At 41.4% G+C, this 21176-nt stretch overlaps 1 protein-coding gene across 3 annotated transcripts in view; it reads left to right on the top strand.

The window, feature by feature from the left end:
• BRF1 (BRF1 general transcription factor IIIB subunit) overlaps positions 1 to 21176 on the top strand; it is a gene marked incomplete at its 5' end in the record, with an annotated part of 169169 nt that overhangs the window by 121421 nt on the left and 26572 nt on the right. For all 3 annotated transcript variants that reach the window (XM_084522788.1, XM_084522789.1, XM_084522790.1), the window contains 3 exons: positions 1883 to 1964; positions 2062 to 2117; positions 3958 to 4214. In XM_084522788.1, coding sequence (XP_084378914.1) covers positions 1883 to 1964; positions 2062 to 2117; positions 3958 to 4214 — 395 coding nt within the window. The remainder of the gene's footprint in view (positions 1 to 1882; positions 1965 to 2061; positions 2118 to 3957; positions 4215 to 21176) is intronic.

Genomic DNA, 21176 nt, shown 5'->3' with positions numbered 1-21176 from the left:
AAAGCAGCACATACGGCTCCTGTGTTCTTTCAAAGATTTCTGTAACATTTTCTTGATTTATTATTATTTGTGCAGCAACGCAAGATACCCTTTGCCATATAGCCTGACTATAAAAGACAGGCAGCTGTGGAAAATGGCTTGGTGGAGGCCACACAGCAGGTCAGCACGTGAACACACAACAGAGCCCAGATCTCCTTGATTTTCAGCCTGATGCCCTCTCCAGCCACCATGAGAGTTTAAAGTGAAAAGTGTAATTTGAACAGATGCTAAAAGCTCCTTCTAGGGTACAAAGTCACTGAAAACAGTGGGGTTGCATAGAGGTTGCTGAGAATTGAGCTTGATCTGCAGGATATTCTTGGTGATGGATGGAGGAGCAGGCAAGCGCTCAGCTTGAGGTCAGCAGTGGAGCAGAGTTTGCCAGGCTGGGTGGTAGGAAAAGCATCCTGGAAATGGAGGAGACACGGCATGGGGGCATGGGGACCTCACAGGCCCGATGCTGAAGGGATTCAGTATAGCAGATCCATCCTTTAAACAAAAGCGGGGAAAGCAAAAGCACGTTTTCTCCACCTTCTAGACTGTAGTGAGGTCATAACTCTGCTTTTATGACCTCATGTTCATTTCCATGGCAATAGACTGTAATATTGTAAGCCCAAGATTATGAACTCTCCAAAAGCATAAGAAGGATGAATAACTGAGCTATGAGGAAGAGAGTTTTACTGTTATGACCCACCTTTAATAGAAACAGATGAAACAGTGAAATATTGGTCTGATAAACCAGCACTAGTGCAGCTCTTTGCTCGCCCCGTTTGCCCTCCAAAGAAGGACTCCTCCCGGCATTAGTTTCATTTGAATGGAGCTATTTTTCCCATAAAATCCTGATGTGTGCATTGTACTTTGGAGAAAATCTTGAATAGTAAAACCCGTAAGACGGAGAAATCTCAAATTGTTTTTCTAGCACTTAAACATTGTTTTATTATTCCTGGGTCCATTGCTTAAAAATAAAGTGTCACGTTCATGAAGGATGATCTGGTTTGTCTCCTCCGTTCTGCAGCAGTTCTTCACTGTCAAATAGCATCAGCCATAGGGACCCTTCTCTTTGTAGACAGTTGTGCTAAATACTGGGCTTACTTTTATAGCTGAGTAGTTGAAGGGGAGATCTATGCAGCAATCTGCAAGCCTGCTTGCTACCTACCCACCTATCTATTTATGTAATTTACATGAATAGTTCTAGGTGTGTTTTACAGCTCCACGATTACTAATAATATTACTGTCATTAATTAGGTTTAACTGAAGGAAGTTTAGATGTGGGTTCTAAATCAAGCTCTCTAAAATCTAGAGGACTAAAGCTCCATCAATCTAAGCTGGTTTCCTTCATGTAGAGTGGCCATTGAACTAATAATAATCTTAGTAACTGTGCCTAAACCTTCCCAGAAACCTACCAAGAAGACACGTCTTTCTCTTTTGGTAGCAGGGGGCAATGGCTCCCTTACTGTTTCAAATTTAAGACCACCGTCATCTTACAGAATCACTTGCAGACTGCCATTTGTCATGGTACTCTCTCCTATCACCTGAAAAAGATCATAAAAGTGATCATTTTAGGTTTATCACAGATCACATACAATGAGTCCTGGGTGGTTGTTGGTCACCCCACCATAGTTTGGAAATCCAGCACTGTATTTTGAAAACAGGTCATAGCTTTTGCTAGCTTTAGCAGTTTCTAGAAATGTTCTCTTCTAATTGTTGCATCTTGGTTATATTTTCTTTTATTAATTTGTTTTAAAACAAAACATGAATTGACCTTGTTAGTGGTTTTTCAATTCAGTTTTGGTCTGTGGTTTTCACGGTGATTTCTGAAAGCAGATGAACTTGTTTTGTCTTTTAGTATATACTTAACGAAACAGAAGCTCAGATAAAAGCAGAGCTGTGGATGAAAGAAAATGCAGATTATTTGAAGGAACAAAAAGGTAAGTGTATAGGACTGAAATTCTCCTTTTGGCTAGTGTTGCTGAAATACACAGTCTGTATAATCTTCATGCCGGTTATCTTTTTGTCATCTTTCAGAAAAGGAAGCAAGAATAGCAAAAGAGAAAGAACTTGGGATTTATAAGGAACACAAGGTATTAAACTGTGTGCTACTTGTGTCTGTTCGAAAATGTCTTGTAAATTCATTACATCTGTCGATCAGCTCTGTAGGATGTATGGGAATAATGGTACAGGTCACCACTAAACAGGCAAAACCTAGCATATATTTACATGCTGTAGAAACACAAAACTGTAATTTTTTCAGGTGGTGAATAAAACACTTTCTTGCCCAAACTTTTATTTTGAATTGCTATTATGAGAAAATTCTGTGCATGGCAAAGTCAGAGCTAGTCCTTTGCATTTATGATTGCTGTCCTAATTGCTTGCTTATTTAAATGCAATTCTTAAGGCACGCCTGACTTTTTTAATGTGTGCATGGAGAATTTGTTTGTACTTGCTGTACCTTCAGTAGCTTTATTTGCTCTTTCAATTATGATTTCTTTATGGAGAACTGACCAGGTCTTTGTTAGTCACTTGAAGGAGTATTTCACTGTACCTTTTATAAAGAATGTGACAGCTATGTTAACAAATGGCATGTCCTGTCTCCATGTTTAGCAGTTTAAAAAGCCTAATTGGCCATATATTCACAATTTACAGCATTAGTGTTTTGTGTAATTGAGCAAGTGACAAGTCAAATCTTCCACATGCAACTAAAATCCACGTTAGATTTTTATGTGTATATCCTGTATCTTTTTTTTTTCTGGCTAATGTGAAAGACAGAGTTTCCTACTTCCCCTAGGTATTTCAACAATAAAAACAAAACCAGACAATGAAATACTGTTTTAGGCCTCAAAGTTTCTCATTCATCCCACCCTTACAGAGACGTGGCATTCTACCAGCAATTTTCAAAATTGTATAACTCTCTGGCACCGAAAAGTAGCCCAAACAACCCACCTTTTTGTTCTGACAACACAGGAGTTTTTCTCTAACTCTGTATTGTTTCCGACAGCTAGAGTAGAACTTGATTAATATAGTGCTTTCCAATTTCAAGGTAGCACTTGACCCATGTAGGTAAACAGAGGGGCTATTATACACTAAAAAATAAATCTCCTGCAGAGCTCAGTGTTAAAACCTTCCTTTGAAAAGGAAAACGCTGAATGAGAAACAGAGGATCTTTATTTTCTACCTACCCAGGCATTAGACCTGGATAGAAATGTTCTCCGGTGTCATTTCTCTGTCTGGGTCTGTGCAGCATCAGGCGCTGCGGGTTAAGGTCGGGCTCGGACCTGCAGCCTTTGGCTGAGAGGGGAGGTTGCCTCTCTGCAGCGTCCTGCTTGCTATCCATCAGCATTAATGCCAGTCCACGCTTAGAAAATTGCTTCTCATTTTCTTGGCTTTTCTTTTTTTCAGTTTTGAGGAAGAGTTGGGTGGATATTTTTGTATTTGGCTTTCGAGCTTCATATAAAATGCTGTTGCCGTTTTGATACAGATTTGTCGGTGCCTAGGGAAGCAGCGACCCAGCTTGACTCTAACTTTGAAGGCGATTTTAACAGGGGCGGTTCTTTATTTACGTGGTGGGTGATGTTATCAGGGTCCCTGCTCCTGCAACAGGAGTCTGCTCCATCTTTTTCACATGTGAGAAATGGCCCACATTTCTTTTCTGGCAGCATTACAGATACGCAGCGAAGAATTTGTAATAAACTGCGTGGGCATTTGGCAAAAATATGAAAGCCAACACTTATCTCTTGGAGAAAGAGAGAAGCCCTTTAGCCCTTAGTCCTGCTCAGTTGCAGGCCGGCAAGCACTGCCCCAGCTCAGCCCATCCTGTCCCCGAGTCCACGGCACCTGTGCTGGGACTGCCGAGCTGCAGGTCGCCCTTCTGCTGCACAACAATTTTGTTTGTGTCTACATCACTAATTTTATATTTTAATTAAGCCAAAGAAATCTGCAAAGAAGCGGGAGCCAATTCAAGCCAGCACAGCAGGAGAGGCAATTGAAAAGATGTTAGAACAGAAGAAAATCTCAAGTAAAATTAATTATAATGTGCTAAGGGACCTGAACAGCAAAGGAAGTAACACACCAAAGAAAGAGGATGACAGCACTGATGACAGCACCAACACCAAGAAGCTGTCAAGAAGAAAATCTAATGCCAGTAGGAATATAGCCAACCCTGTAAACAGTGTGGGAAAAAGGTACTGCAATTGTTCATTTCTATCTCTGTCTGTGAGCCTGTCTATGTATCTTTCTAAGCCAGACAATGTAGGTACTGAAACATTTGTTTGAGGCTAAAATAATGCTGGGGCTCTGTTTTTATTTATTTTGCCTGCAGTGTCACAGTGGAAACTTATTTATAGTTCCCGTATCAGAGGTCTGTTTTGGTGTGAGTTAATCATTCTGGAGAAGAAAAAAAAAATCAATGGGAATTCATAAACACAAATCTTTTGGCCGTGGACACCTTTTCTTCACATATCCGTGACATTTGCTGTCCTCCCTTTCGGAGTTGTCTGTATCTGCTGACATGACACTAAATGTTTGAAAGCTTTGGCTTTTTGCTTGATTTGAAAAATACAGTTCCCATCTGTTTTGACAGCTAGCTGTTTTGATTAGCTTTTATTTTAGTTTTATTCCAAACTTTCATTGTTAATTGATGACACAAATATAAAGCTTTACAGTAAATACGCTTGTCGGTTTTCTGGTCTGCATTTGCAAATGTTTTATAGTGTGATGAAAGCTACTATTTTAATGAGTAAAATATTCAGACTTGCTGGGCAGATTTGTAGTGTGCTGTAAAGTGTATAAGGAGATTGATGTGTCCTATCTGCAATATTCGACTGTTTTATTAGCCTGCAGTTCATGAAATCACGTTGGATGATCATTTGAATGGTCTCTATATATAGTCATTTCTTATTTAGTTGTTAGATATTTATTTACTCCTTAAAAGACACCATTTTTTTGCTTCCAGGCACTACACCACAAGGAAATTCAAGCATTTAGTTTGGAAATGCTGGATTGTTTCTTCATGCCATAGTTTAGAGGATAAAGTAGAAGGGAGGGATGGAGGGAGTGGAGGAAAGCTGGGGTTAGGCCATGGCAGGGGAGCATGGGAGGGACATGGGGGTGTCTGAAGTGAAAATCAGGGAAGAGCTGTTCTAGTGGTGCCTCAGCAGTGTTTTCCCATGCTAACGAAGCAGCTTTTGGGAGAGCAGGACAACCTCGAGGTGTGAGAATCCATCTCTTCATGCAGGAGCGGGAGACGCAGGATACTTGCAGATGGGAAGCTGGGAGGCGTGGTGAGGAGACTTCACTCAGAAGCTGAGCAAACGCAGATGACGAGACACAAGCTCCTTATTTTGTCCTGATTTGAATTAGCTTTGGCCAATGCATTGGCTTTGGCTTTAGCATTAGGCTTCTCAGCCAAAACCATGTCTAGCCTCACTGTCACCGGCATACAGATTTTTTGCAATGTAACAGACATCTTTTCTTTTTCTGCTGCTCCTTCGTCATTCTGTATTTTACCAAGATGGCTTCGTTCTCGTTCAGCTTCTCACCCTTAATATCAACAGCTTTGCTTTCCAATTCTTTACTCACTCAGGGTTTTAGTCTGCCGTGGATGTTGCTACCTCATGTCCTGCCTAATGACCCAAGCACGCACATTTTCCTCTGGTGACAGAAAGCAAAGATGCATTGAGGATTAACTAACAGCACTGCGCATATGTTTTATTTGGATTTAACAGGTATTAGTGAGTCATGTTTCTGGCATCTCTAGTAAAACATGGCTCTGATTCAGTTGTCAGAAATGAAATGCTGCGTTGGGAAGTAGGGGGAACCAGGGGCTTGTGAGGTCCCCATTGCTTTTCAGTACATAGCAGTAGTATTGATGCTTGAGCTTCTGTGCCACACCTGTGCCTTGTCCATACGAGGCCCAATTTTCAGAAATGTTGGGCACTTGGAGCTCCATTTGAAGCCAGCACGTTAAACTCTTCACAGGTGTTAAACTCTTTGGAAAATCATGCCATAAATATTTAATTTAACAGTGGTGCAACTTGAAAAGGTTTCTAAATAAATACACAAATCAGTATTTTCCAAAAGCATCTAATAAAATGTGTTTATTTTTCCTCTTGAGAGTCTAAAGTACGTCCTTAAGATGCATAACAGAGTTTCCTGATGATGATTAGCAGATCTTAGATACAATGAATTTTGCAGCAGAGCACTTCAGAGAAGGTTGGGGATACATACAGATATGTGAGTTAAGATTTTGCACTCCAGAAGTAGGCAGTGTTCTTGCTTAAATAATATCGAGGACTTGGCAAACCATTAGTTCTTTATTTCTTACAATTAAAGATTTATGACATATTTCTGATTTTTTTTTGCTAGTAGTCTAAATGCCATGCCTTTTAAATGGCATGCATAAATTTCTGCGTTCTGCATTGTTCTTAGATGCCACACATCCATTTCCTTTGTTCAGCATTGTTCCTCGGAGAGGTGAATGGCTAACTGCTTTCCTAGTGATACAAAAATCGTGGTGATTTATATGCAATTAATAATAATAAAAACCCTGAACATTGCTCATTAGAAAATGAATGAGGCACGTAATGTAGCTTTATCCAGGAGGCATTTGCGGAAATCTTGCTAACTGTTTTGGTTTGGAGTGATTTACAGTCCTACATGTTTATCTTTCTGGGTCTGAAATACTTAGTAAGCTGTATTTGACTGAAGCAGCACCTTGCATAGCCATGCTTTGATCCAGTCCTTTCATTCATTTCAGATACAATCAGTTTTTAAAGAGCTCTTGATTTAGTCCCAATCCCAATTAAAAGGCCCCGGTACCAAGCTACTGGGAGCTTCATGGGCTAGGAGAGGAATACTGGTTCTTGGTGACTGAGGCAGTACTCTTGTAAAGGTATAAAATTAGGCAAGTAGATTTTATTGCTTTCCACTTGCAAGCCAAGGTTTTACATCCCTCACTAGGTCTGGACAGATGATGCAGCTTAGTTTGGCAGGTGTCTCAGAAATCATGTTCATATACAGCATGTAGCACTCTGGAAGTTGATCTCTTCCATTTTCCTAATTGCCTCTCACAGTAAAATGCGCTACCCTTGTATTTCTGGGTGAGGACTTCAGATTATTTCTTAAAAAATGGTTGCCCCAGCCAGACGTGGTGCAATTTCTGTTGATTTGTTGTTGTTGTTTTGCAATATGGCATAAAACAGCAGTTACAGAATTGTTTGGTGGTTTCTGAAATTTTCTTGGGAAGGTGATTTCAAAGAATTATTCCAAGGATCACGCAGCGTTCCCCCTTTTTAGATGAGTAGACACTACGTACATCACTATTTTCAAAGGCAAACTGGATTTTTGAACAGTTTTCTTCCCCGTGAGTGCTGTGCAACTTTCTGACTTTCAGAAAAAGATAGGCTTTGTTTTTCAGATGCATTTCCCAGAATTATTCTGGGGTTGTACTTACTGTATCTGTCAACACAGTAGAAAAATTATAAAGCCAACACAAGCAATTTTAAGAAACTTTACTTTGTGTAAATGTGTTTCATTACATTTCTTAATGCATTGGGGTTTGGGTTTTGTTTTAGTGGGCATCACGACTGGTGCTGTGGAAGGAAAAGCCGTTTCATTGTGTTATAGAGACGTGGCACGGTGGATGTTACCATAATAGATATTGCAACTTTAATTTCAATTACCAGTTGCTCAGTTTATCTTCACTAATGTCTTCTGTGCATATGAAACAGGTGTCACAGAAGACTAATATGTTGAACTCCTGGGAAAGAGCGATTGCCACTTTGAGCTACTTAAAACCTAAACTCCAGTTCGAGCTGTGTTATGCACCGGAGCTCTTCAAGTCCACTAAAGAAGGGGTTTAGGTCTGCAAGCTTTTGGTTTAAAGCTTAATAATTTACCTTATATTTACTTGAGCTGAATCTAACAACAATATTTGCAAAGTGAAATGTGTTGCACCAAGAAAAAGTGGGACCAGAAAAGCTTTCAAGTCACTCCTTTTTAAAAATTTTCAGCCTATTTATTGCTATGTACTTGAAATTGGTAATGATATCAGAGAGGACAGGATATATTATCAGGGGAATAAATGTGTCAGGTTAATCTCCTGAAGAATTTGCCGTGGAAGAAGTGAAGCAGGACTGCAAAGCACAGCTGAATCCACTGTAATGAAACAAGGTTGTTCTGAATGGAAGCATATGAATATATAATAGAAAACCAAATCAGGCTTGCTGCAAATATGACTAAAGCCCTTGGTAGAGAATTCAGATTTGATTAGATTTTGAATTTCACTTCTGAATTCTCTCCGTGGCCTCCCTGTTTATTGGCCATCATTGGCCAGGGGCAATGTCTGCCCCTGGCAGCGGGGCCCCACGGGTGCTCCTGAGCCCCGAGGTCTGGACGGAGCAAGTGTTATGTGGGAAGGGCTGGGTGCTTGTCGTGGCCCTCGAGGACACTTTGCATTGGCATCTGCTCCAGATACATTTCTGTTGGCTTCACGGCCCCAGAAATGCCCCTACATGATGAGGGAGGATGCGCGTCATGCCGTCTACCAGCCTTGTGTTGGGCTTCCTACTTGAGCACATACATTGCCTGGTACTTTCTTGGCTCTGATTGAAATCAGATTCCCCAAGAGAGTAAAATATGAGCAGAAACCTGATTTACTAATCAGTTTTTGGTAAAGTTGTATCAGAGAAATAGCGTTAGCAGCCACAGGCCTTGTCGCTGCATTGGGTATTTCACCGTGTGCCAGCAGCAGCATGGCTGGGTGAAGGCAGCGAGCACAATTCCCCATCCCACTCACCTCCTCCTGCTGTGGGTGCCCAGCAGGACCTGGATGGCTTCTTCCCGGGGAGTAAGAAGGGAGGAAGCCCTCACATCCAGGATTACTGACTACAAGCCCTGTATTTTGGGTTTTGCCGTCCTGGCGCGTGGCGGTGCGGGGCTGGGTGCTGTGCCGTCGCGCTGCTCCCAGCCCAGCTGCAAGTCTCCATCTCCGTGATGCTTGTCGGCATTTGCCATGGCTTATGATTTGTTTTTATAAACTCAAAGCAGACTTTTTTTTTTTTTTTTTTTTTTTTTAACGTACACTTCTTGTAGTTTATTTTACATTACGGGACTGGTATTTGTGGAGGGGAAGGGGGTGAGCTCAGTTTTTCCAGATTGCTTAGATCACTCCAAAACTGCATGAGACAAAGCCCAGCCTGAGTAATCCAAGAGATGCCTGAGTGTCTGAAAAACCTCCAAAGTGGTATTTCTGTTAGGGTACTGCCTGCCCTTTACACCAGTTAGACCCAGGTGATCATGATGGTTACAAAGCACTCTTGATTCCTTGCATCTAGAAGAGAGTTGTTGTTTCAGAGCCCCTCTATTAGGAAAAATAACCTTGCAACCAAGGTTTAAGAGATTTGGAAATGGGTATCTTCGAGGTTCCTGGATTGCAGCAGACACAAGGGGGTCTGGCAGGCTGATGGTGTCTGCAGGGGTGCCCCCGGGCAAACTCTGCGTGATGGAGCTGAGCTGCTGAAGAGGGAGAAGTCCCCGTGGTTGGCAGACGTGAAGCTTTTGAGTCTTTTCTGTGCTGACTTCAGTGTGTATTCCCCTTACAAATTGGTCCTTTGAGATGGGATCTTAAGAGTGTTTTTATATGCCTTAATTTTTCCACCATTTATTTTTATTTTTTTGCAGCATTGCCTTCAGCTCTCTGTCTAATTTACCTTTGATAGGCTGTTTTTCCCTCTCTGCTTTGAAGTCTATTACATGGCTCGGAATTCGTGTGTATTACTCAAAGTGAGATATTAAACTTTATTTCTTGTCTTGTGCAGCGCTTCAGGCCTTCTTTCCATATGTGACTAATGTGCTAGCACAAATGTGCTCCCTGAGACAAAATTCCTTACAGCAGATACGGGGAGTGCTTGCTGAGCTGCTAGCTGGGACTTTCTTCTCTGAGCTTAATTATTTTTCGGTCGGCGTTTTGGTGTTTCCTCCCGAAGCAGTCCCGTGTTGGCTGGGGGATGAACTAGCTCCGGTTCCTGGCTATGAATGGACATGTGGTAGCCTTCAGCTTTCGGTTTGAGTCTTCTGTGCTTGGTAAATAAATCCTCCAACCGCTCCAAGATAACTGTTTTCTTATGTGAGCTCTGCTTGGAGAATTTCTGTGGAGTGTAATTTGATGTATGTTTGTGCTTTGCTGTGGTATATAATCATTTAAATCAAAGGTTAATCAAAATGATTAGTCATTTTAAACAGGAAAATGGTGACATTTGATAAGTACCTCCACTTAAAATAAATCCTGCCAGTATTTTTCAGTCTTGTAACTTCAGAGGGACAACTTCATACAAATTACGGCTAGCATTTTATTTACCAAAAACAAAGCCAAGAAAAAAATGAATGCAACACTTCCAGGCTTCTGCTTTTCGAGTCATGCATCTGCCTTATTAAGGGTACCTGTCTGGGGACAGAGAGCTTCACCAGTGACCTTGGAGGGAGCTGACATCCATTTATTTGCTTGCTCACGGTAGGTCTGGGGAGTTGATCTCTTAAAGCCTGCTGTAATGTTGTAACCTGGCTAGCGCTGCAGGTAGCTCTCTTCAGGTGAGCGAGGAAGCCTTTTGTAACAAAGAGAAATCAGAGGCGAGAGCTGTGCAGGAACTTATCTGACCCAACATTTTTTCAAACAAGCGTGTGTGCTAAAATTTGTGAGTGCTAAAATCAGATAGCCAGCAGTCCTTCCCTCTTCATTAACACGGGAGGAAAAATGCATTTCTTTTGTGCATGCACCACAGTCGGGATCAGTGGAGTGGGTTGGTTCTCTGCCCTCCACTTCGTTCCTCCTCATGCTGAGGTGGGACAGAAGGATGGGGAAAGATTTTTTATAAAAGAAATCCCAAACCCATCCTTCCAGGAGCTGGAAATATTTGTCAGGGTGTGGTGTTTATTCTGATTACTCAGGATATTTTGAAGATCGATTCCCCGAAAAGTTTTGGAGTCATTTCTTTTTGAGTACTGGGATTTAAAATACCAGAATTTCGGTACTGCAGCAAACCCGCCTGTGTTTTCACTCTGTAAGATATAATTGGAGACAAAAGCCCCTGGAATGACTTAACGATAGGAGAAATAACATAAAAAGGCTTTCTCGTGGTGAACCAGTTAATGTAAGCTCAGTGATGCTACAAAGCATCTTTAGTTGTACATCATTCATTAATGGCATTCAACTTTTATAGTGCAGCCGTTTAATGTTGTCAGGAGTTAGCTTAGTGTAAGCGTAAGGGAACATGGTCTGCTGCCACTGCAGAGGGGAGTTCCTGAGCTGTCAGTTATTTAGTCGTACGAGAATCTTGGAGAAATATATAAAAATAAACCCTTCAAGACTGGGTGAAGACACTTCTAGGCTTTGTGTGAGCGTTTCAGCAGTAACAAGCTTCTGCCAAATTCAGCGCTCGGTTCCCTTTACCCAAAATGATTAGAGTGCCTTCAATTTAAAACTCAAAAGGCATTGATCTGGCTGACCTTGTGGCCCAGACCCAGGTCAAGTCTCCGTATTTTTACAGCAGCCTCCGTGTTTGTTTAATATAAATTGGATATTGCTTTTCCGCCTCCCACTCAAGAAAATCGTCTCCCCGTCGGATTCCAGGGGAGGTCAGCTGGGCAGCACGAAAATGCAGAGCAGACTTTAGTGACCGTCTGAAACCATCTCATCTCGCATTTAAGGCCAAATAGGAGCGATTTTAGCCCAGAAGATAATTTTGTGTGACACTTATGCTGCGAGCTCCTTGTTATCTCTATTCTCGTTTTCAGGTTTATTAGAAGAAAATGCTCGGTGGTCTTTTACTTCCAAATTAGCTGTGGTACATGTAGTGGGAGACTTAATACATATGCACACATTAACAGTGTGTTAGCAAAATCAGTTGTGAGTGTCTTGGGTGTAGAGGGGAGTGGGAAGAAGCAAAGAAATAGAAAGTGCACGTTGCTGTCAGAACCTAAAGGTGCGCATCCGGCTCTAACAGCCCAGAGTCTTGGGCACTGTGAGATGCTCAAGTTGTTCGTCTGCAGATTTTTCTGATTTTCTTTTTTGTTTGTTTGTTTTTATGGCTTTAAAGTGGCTGGTTTCAGAACTGATTTTTCTCTTGACCCTACCCCAGCAGCGTCTGCTTGTTGATCTGCTCTTTTTTTTTAATGTAAGGCGAGGGAACTGTGTGGCTGGTGTGCTTTAACATTTGCAAATGAAGTTGAATTTTCCATGGATATTTATTAAATGTTGAAGGAAATGGGACAAAACCAAGAAGTTACCTTGTTCTCAGTAGGATGGGACATATGTTACTGTACCAAGGCTAATACCCAAGCCAGGAGAGCAGTCACAGAAGTGTTTTGTTTCTTGATGTTTGCATACATTGCCAAGCTGGGTAAGTGGCAGTCTGTGCGGCTGTGATTGCTGTTCCTTCACTGTAGCTGGGTAAAGTATTGGAAAGTTATGGCAGTTTGTTGCAAAACTTGAGGTACTGTGTTGTTCACAGAATATTTAACAGAATCTACATAATTAGTTTTAAATTGGCCAGTGTACTGTAACTTAGTCATTTGTGTAAGTGCTGTTCCATTACCCGGTGATGTTTCTGGTGTGCTGACTGATTTCAGCTTTACCTTGCTGCATTTGCTACTAAATATAGGCTGAAACATATTGAGATGACTTCTAAATGCGTTCTTGGAAGAGACGTGCAGCAAATTTAACTTCTTCTGTTGTTTAATTTCCAATTCCTTCTTAACTCAGAAATTCCTGCCCAGCATTTCCCCCTCCCTCCCATCCAGCACGGGGAGAGCCTGAACGAACCGATCGCCGTCTTTAGCACTTGCAGCAACCGAGGTAACTTCCCCACTTCATTCAGAACAGCACGACTTCTCTCATACAGACCCCTTCCCTATGACCCAGAAAGGTGTAAGGGAGCAAACCGCTGACTTCTGCAAACATTTTCCTCTCCCCCCATGTTTTTACACTGGAAAAGAAACCTGTGCAGCTACAGAGGTCGGATGGGAAGGCACAGAGGGCAGTCAGTGTACGTGGATGTAAGGACCCGCAGCCCGTCTCCCAAGTGCACATTCAAGATCCTCTCATCCTGAGTGCTTTTTCAAGGCATGCTTGGCTCAGCAGCTGTCAAAAACTGTAAATGATTTGAGATCTTTCTTTTTAAACAGGGCCCTGATAGCTGGCAGTGAAAGGATACAATGAGCCCATTATAGCCCGCAGCGTGACATGGTGTGACAGATCTGAAATCTGTATTGATATTCAAAGTTGAGTGTAACCTTGCTGAATTGGAGCACTGGAACCTTGGACACTGAGAGCACTCTGAGGTCCCATTCAGGATGGAAGGATTGGGTGTATATTAACAGGCTGTTGTCTCTTTTTTCAGAGATGTTTTCGATGCAGCATTTCATGTGAAAGAAACCTATGCTGCTTTACAGTGCAGTGTTCTCTTAAAAAGATATCAATATATTTAATCTGGGTGTTTGGGGATCTGAAGTATGAAGGAAGCGCATACAAATTAGGAAGCAGAATGGAGGGGCTAGCATATTTATTTTGTAAGGTTATCTTTGCCTGCCTAGGCTGGTGGCACGGTAGCTTTACTAGAAAAATGGCGTGTGCCTCGGTGTGGGTTTTATCAATGCAGCAGTGAAGAGATGACATGATTTGGAATCCAAACTAAACCTGCTGCTGCTGAAGTTGAGCAACACAATCATCAGATTAAAGCTGTAGTTCAATTAATCAATCAATCAGCTGATGAATTAATAGCAGAGATTAAAATCAGCAGTGAATCAAATGATTAGGTGTAGAGAAGCACGACAGAAATCAGGAAGTTTTATGAAACAGGGCTGCTTATTGCAAGGCAGAAAGGCAGGATACCCAGCGAGCATCGCCTGCTGCCTGCCCCTTGGAAGCAGCCCATGGACCCTTCCCATTTGTGCATTAGTAAGTCACGTTAGGGGTTAATTCTGTGCCTAAGCATGCTACTTAGATGACGGTGAGTTAGACACTTGTTCTTTTTCCATTTTCTGCTAAATGAACTGTGTGCAAACACTCTTTATTAAGCAATATTGGCTTAAAAATATGATAGGCAAATATAGCACGTATTTAACATGTTTGCACTTTATTCATACCTTCTAAAATATTACAGGGAAAAAAAAGTGATTGGAGTAGAGTAGAGGAAAGGTGAACTCCTTTGTGCAGGCTGTTGGTGGAACATCACAGGTAGGCGAGACTGATGGATGCCTCCTGCGGGCTTCTCTGGGCATTCCTGCATCAGGCTGTGCCCTCCAGAGTCCCTCCTCTTCTTCCTCCACCTCCTCCTCCTCCAGACAATATTCAGAAGATTAGGACCATGAATGTCTCCCAGTAATGTGGCAGCATAAAAAAGCCCTACCTTATCACCGAAGTGTTTACTTGTGGTACTGACTCTGCTGCACCTCTTCAAGTCTCCAGAATGCTTTGGGGAAGTATGAGCTTTCTTTTCCTACAGCCTGGTTCAGTCTAAATGTGATTTTGACCTTTGGACAATCTGGAACATAAAATCTGACAGTAAAGTCCAATCATTTCTTATATAACTTATTTTAAAAGTCAGCACATAATGTGCTCCTAAAGCGTAAGAGGAGTTGCTGGAAAAGCTTCAGTCTCATCATGGGGAAAGTTCAGAGTACATATGACTTAAATTTCCTTAAATTCCTGTAGTAACAGGAGCTACTTTTAATCTGTGGAACCATTTTTTTCATTTTCCTGTTATTCCTTAAAGTATTCCCATTCCTTTTCACCAGGAAAGAATTGGGGGAATGAAAGAATTTGGTTTAACTAGGCTAGAAAAGTGTCCTAAAGAAAAATAGTTGGTTGGAGTAGCACACAACTAATTTCAGTTAATATACTAGCACCTCAAGAAAATTTGAGGTCCGTATATATATCGAGTGTAAGCAAATGAGCCTTCTCACAAGAATAGTGCTGGGCCTATTTTGTTGCCTTACAGAATCCATTTAGGGCTTTTTTGATATCTCTCTTTTGGTCAGTGTAGTATGATGTAGAGGTGCTTTGTGTGCATTGTTGATTTTACTGCATAACGTATAACAAGGATTACAAAAATATTTCATACAGGGAAAACGTAGTTATCGATTTTGATTTGTATATGACGTTTCCTTGCAGTTCTCTTCTTTCTGAATGCTTTTGTTGAGCTACTGCTCAGCGTACACTGATGTTTTATGGCTCAGATAGACTGTGCCGTACATTTCATGAAAATAAACCTGAATACTGATTCATCAGCTCTAAAGGCAAGAAATGACCATGTTCAATTCTGTTCTATTAAAAAAACACCACCACCAACAACAAAAAAATAAACAGAGGGAAGGGAAGAAAAGAAAAAGAAAGGGATAATTAAGGACTTAAAACCACTGCATTTGTGTTGTTTTATTCCTGAAACGAGTGAAGTGAGTCCCATGTAAAGTGTGGTGTGTGTAAGCCACAAGAAAGCATGAATTTTGTATCATGCAAAGTACCTTACTGGCGAGTGACCTACTCGCTGGAGAGGTCTGGGCTGGGAGGTGCCCGCTTTGTAAAAATAAACCTCATCTTGCTGACCTCTGCAGCCCCTGGCTGCCTCTCTCCATCCAACCCGAAGAGATTAGGAAAGCCCTTCTCATCAGAAGGCACTGTGGACGCCGTTGTCTCCAAGGGTCCCGTTGTGTCCGGGCGTGATTTATCGGGGCAGCAGACTGCCTGCTCCGGAGCCTTCACCCGCTGGCACCAGCAGCTCAGCAGCAGCCCTGCTGCTGTCGGGCAGGCGTTCAGACTCAAACCTCTGCCTGCTAAAAGCAATGCACATCTCCAATCCCAACGTGATGGATGGGAAATCTGACCCCCTGAGGCAATTGCCCAAACTTGTTCCGAAGGCTGGCTGCTTTTGTTGAATTGACGTTTTCAGGTGCTTCCTGTATTTTCTCCAGGAGTGGATAACTCGTGTTTTTTTTCAACACAGAAAATAGGAACATGATTAAATCTCACAGAAAGTTTGTCTCTCAGCACATGGTAATCTTCAGCTTCTGGATTTTATATGGATACACATGTGTTATATATATATACATGTGTGAATATATATAAAAAGAAAAGTCTTAAAAATGCAGTTTTTATATGCTTATATCTATCTCATTGGGAGAATTGGCAGAGAAACGTTTGTAAGATCCAGTGATTACTAGGCTGTAGTTTTTCTATTAGCTTTGGGTTGCAATTTGAAATTGCTCCTTAAAACATAAGCAGATCTTAAATCACAGAGCAGTAGGAAATTCTGGGACCCAGGGCCTGGAGTGAGCTTGCAGTATTATTTTGTTGCAGCGTCAGTAGCTAACAAACATTAAGCACAGCATTATATTAACTTTTCTGTGAAGATTGGAGACTAGAAAACTCAAGTTTATGGCTCAGCATTTGCTGATAGGATTTGCAACTCAGGAAAGTCCAAATGCAAAAATGCTTTTTGCAGAGTGCTAGCGAGAGGCCAGCCTCAGTAACAGATGTGGTTTTGTCTAAATGACTTTCCCTCTCTTTTCAATCTCAATATCTGTTGATTTCATTTTAGGACCCATTTTAAAGCAAATGAAACAGCTAAGGCTTTTTCTATCATGGCCTTGAATATCCCACCTCTCTACAGCCCATAGTTTTAGGAGCTGTGGGAGGCACAGTGGAGCTGAGGGTACCCGTACTGGGCTCTGGTTTCAAGCCATTTTACACGTTGGTGAAGATTTCAGGCTTTTATAGCAGGACTTATCTTTCCTCAAGCAGGCTCAAGAGACCAGTGGAGCTCCTCTCTCCTGTACACCATGCCCCACATCACAGCTTCAGAGGGATCTGGCTAGCTCCCAATTTAAACTGTCCTAATAGGGTGAATCTGAACTGATTTAAATACTCTTAATTTACCACCGTAACTAGAGGGTCAAAGGCAAGAGCACTAATATTTAAGAGAAGTTTTAAAGAGGAATTTAAACCTAGCTGCTTTAGAAAGGTCTCTAAGTTGGGGTAGGGAAGGTTATAGATAAAAGATTTCAATCACCCAAGTTTTTTATTAATGGATCACCCTAAGGTTTTCTGTACTGTACACGTCTAGGGCTGGATTTTGTCCCACTGACCTCAGTGGATGGTTCACACCATGGAAGGGTGGAGCCGTGTGTGCTTTGGGATGTGTGCAGGCACTGCAAAGAGTTGTGAGAGCCGGTCCCTGACGAGGCAGACGGTTAAACAAGTGTACGTTCTCAGGCTTTGTGCATGCTTTTGGAAGGAAATGGTAAAACAATCTACTTAAGAGCATCTGAATTTTTGCCAACGTGTGTTATAGCTTTCCCTGATAAATTACTAAACATGCTTTCCATAGCTATTGCTATAAATACTTTCCAGTCTTTTTTCTTTTTTCTTTTCTTTTCTTTTCTTTTCTTTTCTTTTCTTTTCTTTTCTTTTCTTTTCTTTTCTTTTCTTTTCTTTTCTTTTCTTTTCTTTTCTTTTCTTTTCTTTTCTTTTCTTTTCTTTTCTTTTCTTTTCTCTTCTCTTCTCTTCTCTTCTCTTCTCTTCTCTTCTCTTCTCTTCTCTTCTCTTCTCTTCTCTTCTCTTCTCTTCTCTTCTCTTCTCTTCTCTTCTCTTCTCTTCTCTTCTCTTCTCTTCTCTTCTCTTCTCTTCTCTTCTCTTCTCTTCTCTTCTCTTCTCTTCTCTTCTCTTCTCTTCTCTTCTCTTCTCTTCTCTTCTCTTCTCTTCTCTTCTCTTCTCTTCTCTTCTCTTCTCTTCTCTTCTCTTCTCTTCTCTTCTCTCCCTCTCCTGTGCAGTATTTTTAGGATGGTCATCAATCTTGCGTTTAGTGATCCTGCTTGCCTTCAGCTCTTATCAAGTGTATCTCAGTGTTATTTATTCTCTTTCTGTTTCACTTAGGCTCATAGGTGCCATTTGGACTTCAGTCTTTCTCAAAATCTAGAAGAAGAACCTTTCATTTGGCATGAAAAGGGAAAAGTAGCTTTGTTTTTCTTCTTCTTAGGACTTCAAAAGCACAAAATAAAGATTAAATAGGAAAATGGAGAAACAAAACTCAGAAACACTGAAAGGTGCACACTGATTAAACTGTAGGGAACATTCACATATCTGCCATTTGGTCTCCTGAAGATCAATACTATGAGACTAATCTATGATGCTGCAGCAGTCTGTAATAACTCTAACATATTATCTTTCAGTGTATTATTACTGGACTAAAAATTGCTGTTTTTACATTTTGAAGATACTGGGATACTCATCCTGGCGTTCATTATTTCATAAAATAGATCAACACTGTTCTCTGTGAGCACACAGTTCAATATTCTTTCAAAATGATATTGAAGGGTGATCCTGCTGTTCCAGTGATCCTGGCCAGCACGGTTACGCCTGAATGGACGCCAAAAAAGCAGAGCTCAGAGCAAGCAAAATATGTCTGGTTGTGTCTGATGCTCGGTTGTTTCAAAGGTGTCATCCCTCTTAGCTGGGTGATAAATAGAAGGAAGAGCAGCATCTGTGTTGTCGTGATTTCGCCCAGCAAGAGCCACAAAACCAACCTGAAGTTTTTTGTTATGACTTCTGGTCTTCATAAGCTAGATTCTGGGAGTTTGTAATTTGGCAAGGAGGTAAAAACATCTTTAGTAATATACTTACTGCTGTACTGATAGGCAAGTTACGAAGTTTGGGCTAATTATAATTTCCTGAGTCTTCATAAGTGGATTCAAAATGACTCGTTTGCTCTCGTGCTGTAGTAACTTTTTTTCATTTATTCTTTTCCCTTTCAAGCAACTGAATACCATATTGCCTCTAAATTGGCAAAATACTAGATTTCCTTAGCCTAATCTTAGAGTCTTGTTTTTCCAATTGTATTTCGCAACACTGATGGACAATAGTCAGTAAAAGCAAAAAGACAGAATTCTTAACAGAGGCTGGATTTGGAAGCCTGTCAAAAATGTGGTTATAAAACAACCTGTCCCATGAGCAGAGTAACCAGCAAAGTCTAGTCCTCTACCAATTGCTACCTTTTTTTCCCTTGGTTCTTCCCTTCCTCCTCTTGAGCAACAGCTCCAGCTCAGCTCTGTGAACCTCTGAGAACAGAGCTGGGTTTTTGTGCTGTGAGCCATGTAGCTGAATCCTGCACGATACCTGTGTGGGATATGGTCAACTCTTTCTCTTTCGGTGGGAGAGCAGTTTGGGTCTCCTCTTCTTATTTCAGATTTTCACAAAGGGCATAGGGACTTGGTTAGTTTTGTGACTCCTACCTCTGTTAGATCTTGTGGTCCCTGGACATGTGGAAGGGTTGGAATGGAGTGAAAGAGAAATGCCAGCATGTCCTATAGCTGTCCTTTTATAATTATCTTTTATTTACAGTGGAGAGTGCACCTTGTGCGTATGGGAGGAGATTTCAAAATGTGTGGATTACTATTACACTGATTTAAAAGGATTTTTAAAGTTTTTGTGTGTTTTAACTGGGCTATCTAAATGGCTTCTAATGTTCAAAAACTGTTGCTCTAGTGAGCAACTTTCAGGCTGAATCCAAAATCACAGCATTCCTAGGGAAAAAAATAATCTTTAACGCTCAAAAATACCAATGTTTAAGTTGCCCAGTGTTGGCAATGAGTACGTAGGCATGATGCATTTTATCAGCTTTGCTTGGAGCTAACCAAAGAGAGTTTGTCATAGCACGAGTCTCTTATTGATGACACAGTTGTCCGTGATTGATTAAAAGTGGCAGATTTATTTCAGCTTCAACTCTTTCCATTAGCATTCCTATCGACCATCTGGCAGTGGAAAACCTTACTTGTGAGATAGACTTAGATCTTGTTAAAAAAATTACAAGATTTCTTGGGGCTTTTTTTGCCAATGTCCTGGTGAGCTGGAAAGTTGTCAGCTTTAGTTTCTAGACAGTTTTGTTATCTGAAGGGGTTGAGACATGTAGGGTCAGGCTGTGATTTGTTTTCAATGGTTTTAATGTATTTTAATTATTGCTTTGATTGCAGCAAATATTTAATTAGTGGTTGTGCAGGTACCTTTTTTGGGGGCTTTTTTAGCTCTTTTGTATCATTCGCTTGCTGGTTAGGGTGAGAAGGGCCGTGTTTCTGTTTAAATGGGAGCAAGAGGACAAACAACCTTTTTTCACAATGGTACCTACAGAAAACCAGAACTTCCCCTGAATTACTTAATTATGAAAACGTCATGTAATAATCAAAATCATTTGACCATGTTTAGGTCACCACAGTCAAAATCACTTAAAGATTACGTACCAAAGAGGGATGCCTGAGGGGCACAAAATGAATGCTAAATGAATTGTGATCTTCCAAAATGTGCGGTTGTCTCTGTGCCCGTTACATGCTAGAGATATGTACTGATATGAGAGATGTATAGACGTGTTGTACAATGGACGATGAAGCCTCAGGACATGTAGAGGAGCTCCTGCAGTGGCACTGTGAATTACATCACGCTCTGAAGCCGAGCAGCTGCCCTGGCCCTACCATCCCCTGATGAGTAATGCTGTATCGGGGCTATCGCTGGTAAACAGCTTGATGTGGCTTTGCTGCTGCAGCGTTTGGCACCTGGAACCGTAATGCTGCCTGTGCCTTCCCACCTGCAGCATGCCCTGCTTCCCACAGACGTAGTAAAGCCTTGACATCTCGTTGGTAGGACCCCTCACATCTAAATTTTTCAGGGGACGCTGTAAAGATTAATTTTATCTATGCGCTGCAGAGAGGTGAGTAATGGATAGGGAAAACACATTCTGCATGATTTTCTCTGGGTTTGCAGGGTTTGGTTGTTACACTGCTTTGAAATCTTCATTGAACACATTTTTTAGGGGGGTGTGGGAGTTGAAAGAAATCCTTCCATTTTTCAGAGCGTGATAGATTTCTGTCCAGGATCTCCAGAGCTTGACCTTGTTGGCTGTAAATATTTTAAACGGTTCCATGGCTATTTCAGGCTTGTGGTTTGCTGAGGCGTAATGCGCAAGGGACTGCTCCTAAATGGGCTCCTCGTGGCACTTAGGCTCACACAAACACTGCAGCAAGCGGAGGTGTTAAAATACATGGCTGAAGGTCAAAGTGCCAGGTCTTATTAGGAGATCACTGGTGAGAGTTCTCTTCAATAATCTCCTAAC

This window comes from Aythya ferina, assembly GCF_964211825.1.
Source record: "Aythya ferina genome assembly, chromosome: 5".
NCBI lineage: Eukaryota > Metazoa > Chordata > Aves > Anseriformes > Anatidae > Aythya > Aythya ferina.
Note: the sequence above shows the minus strand (reverse complement) of the source record. Positions and strands in the feature narration are given on the sequence as shown.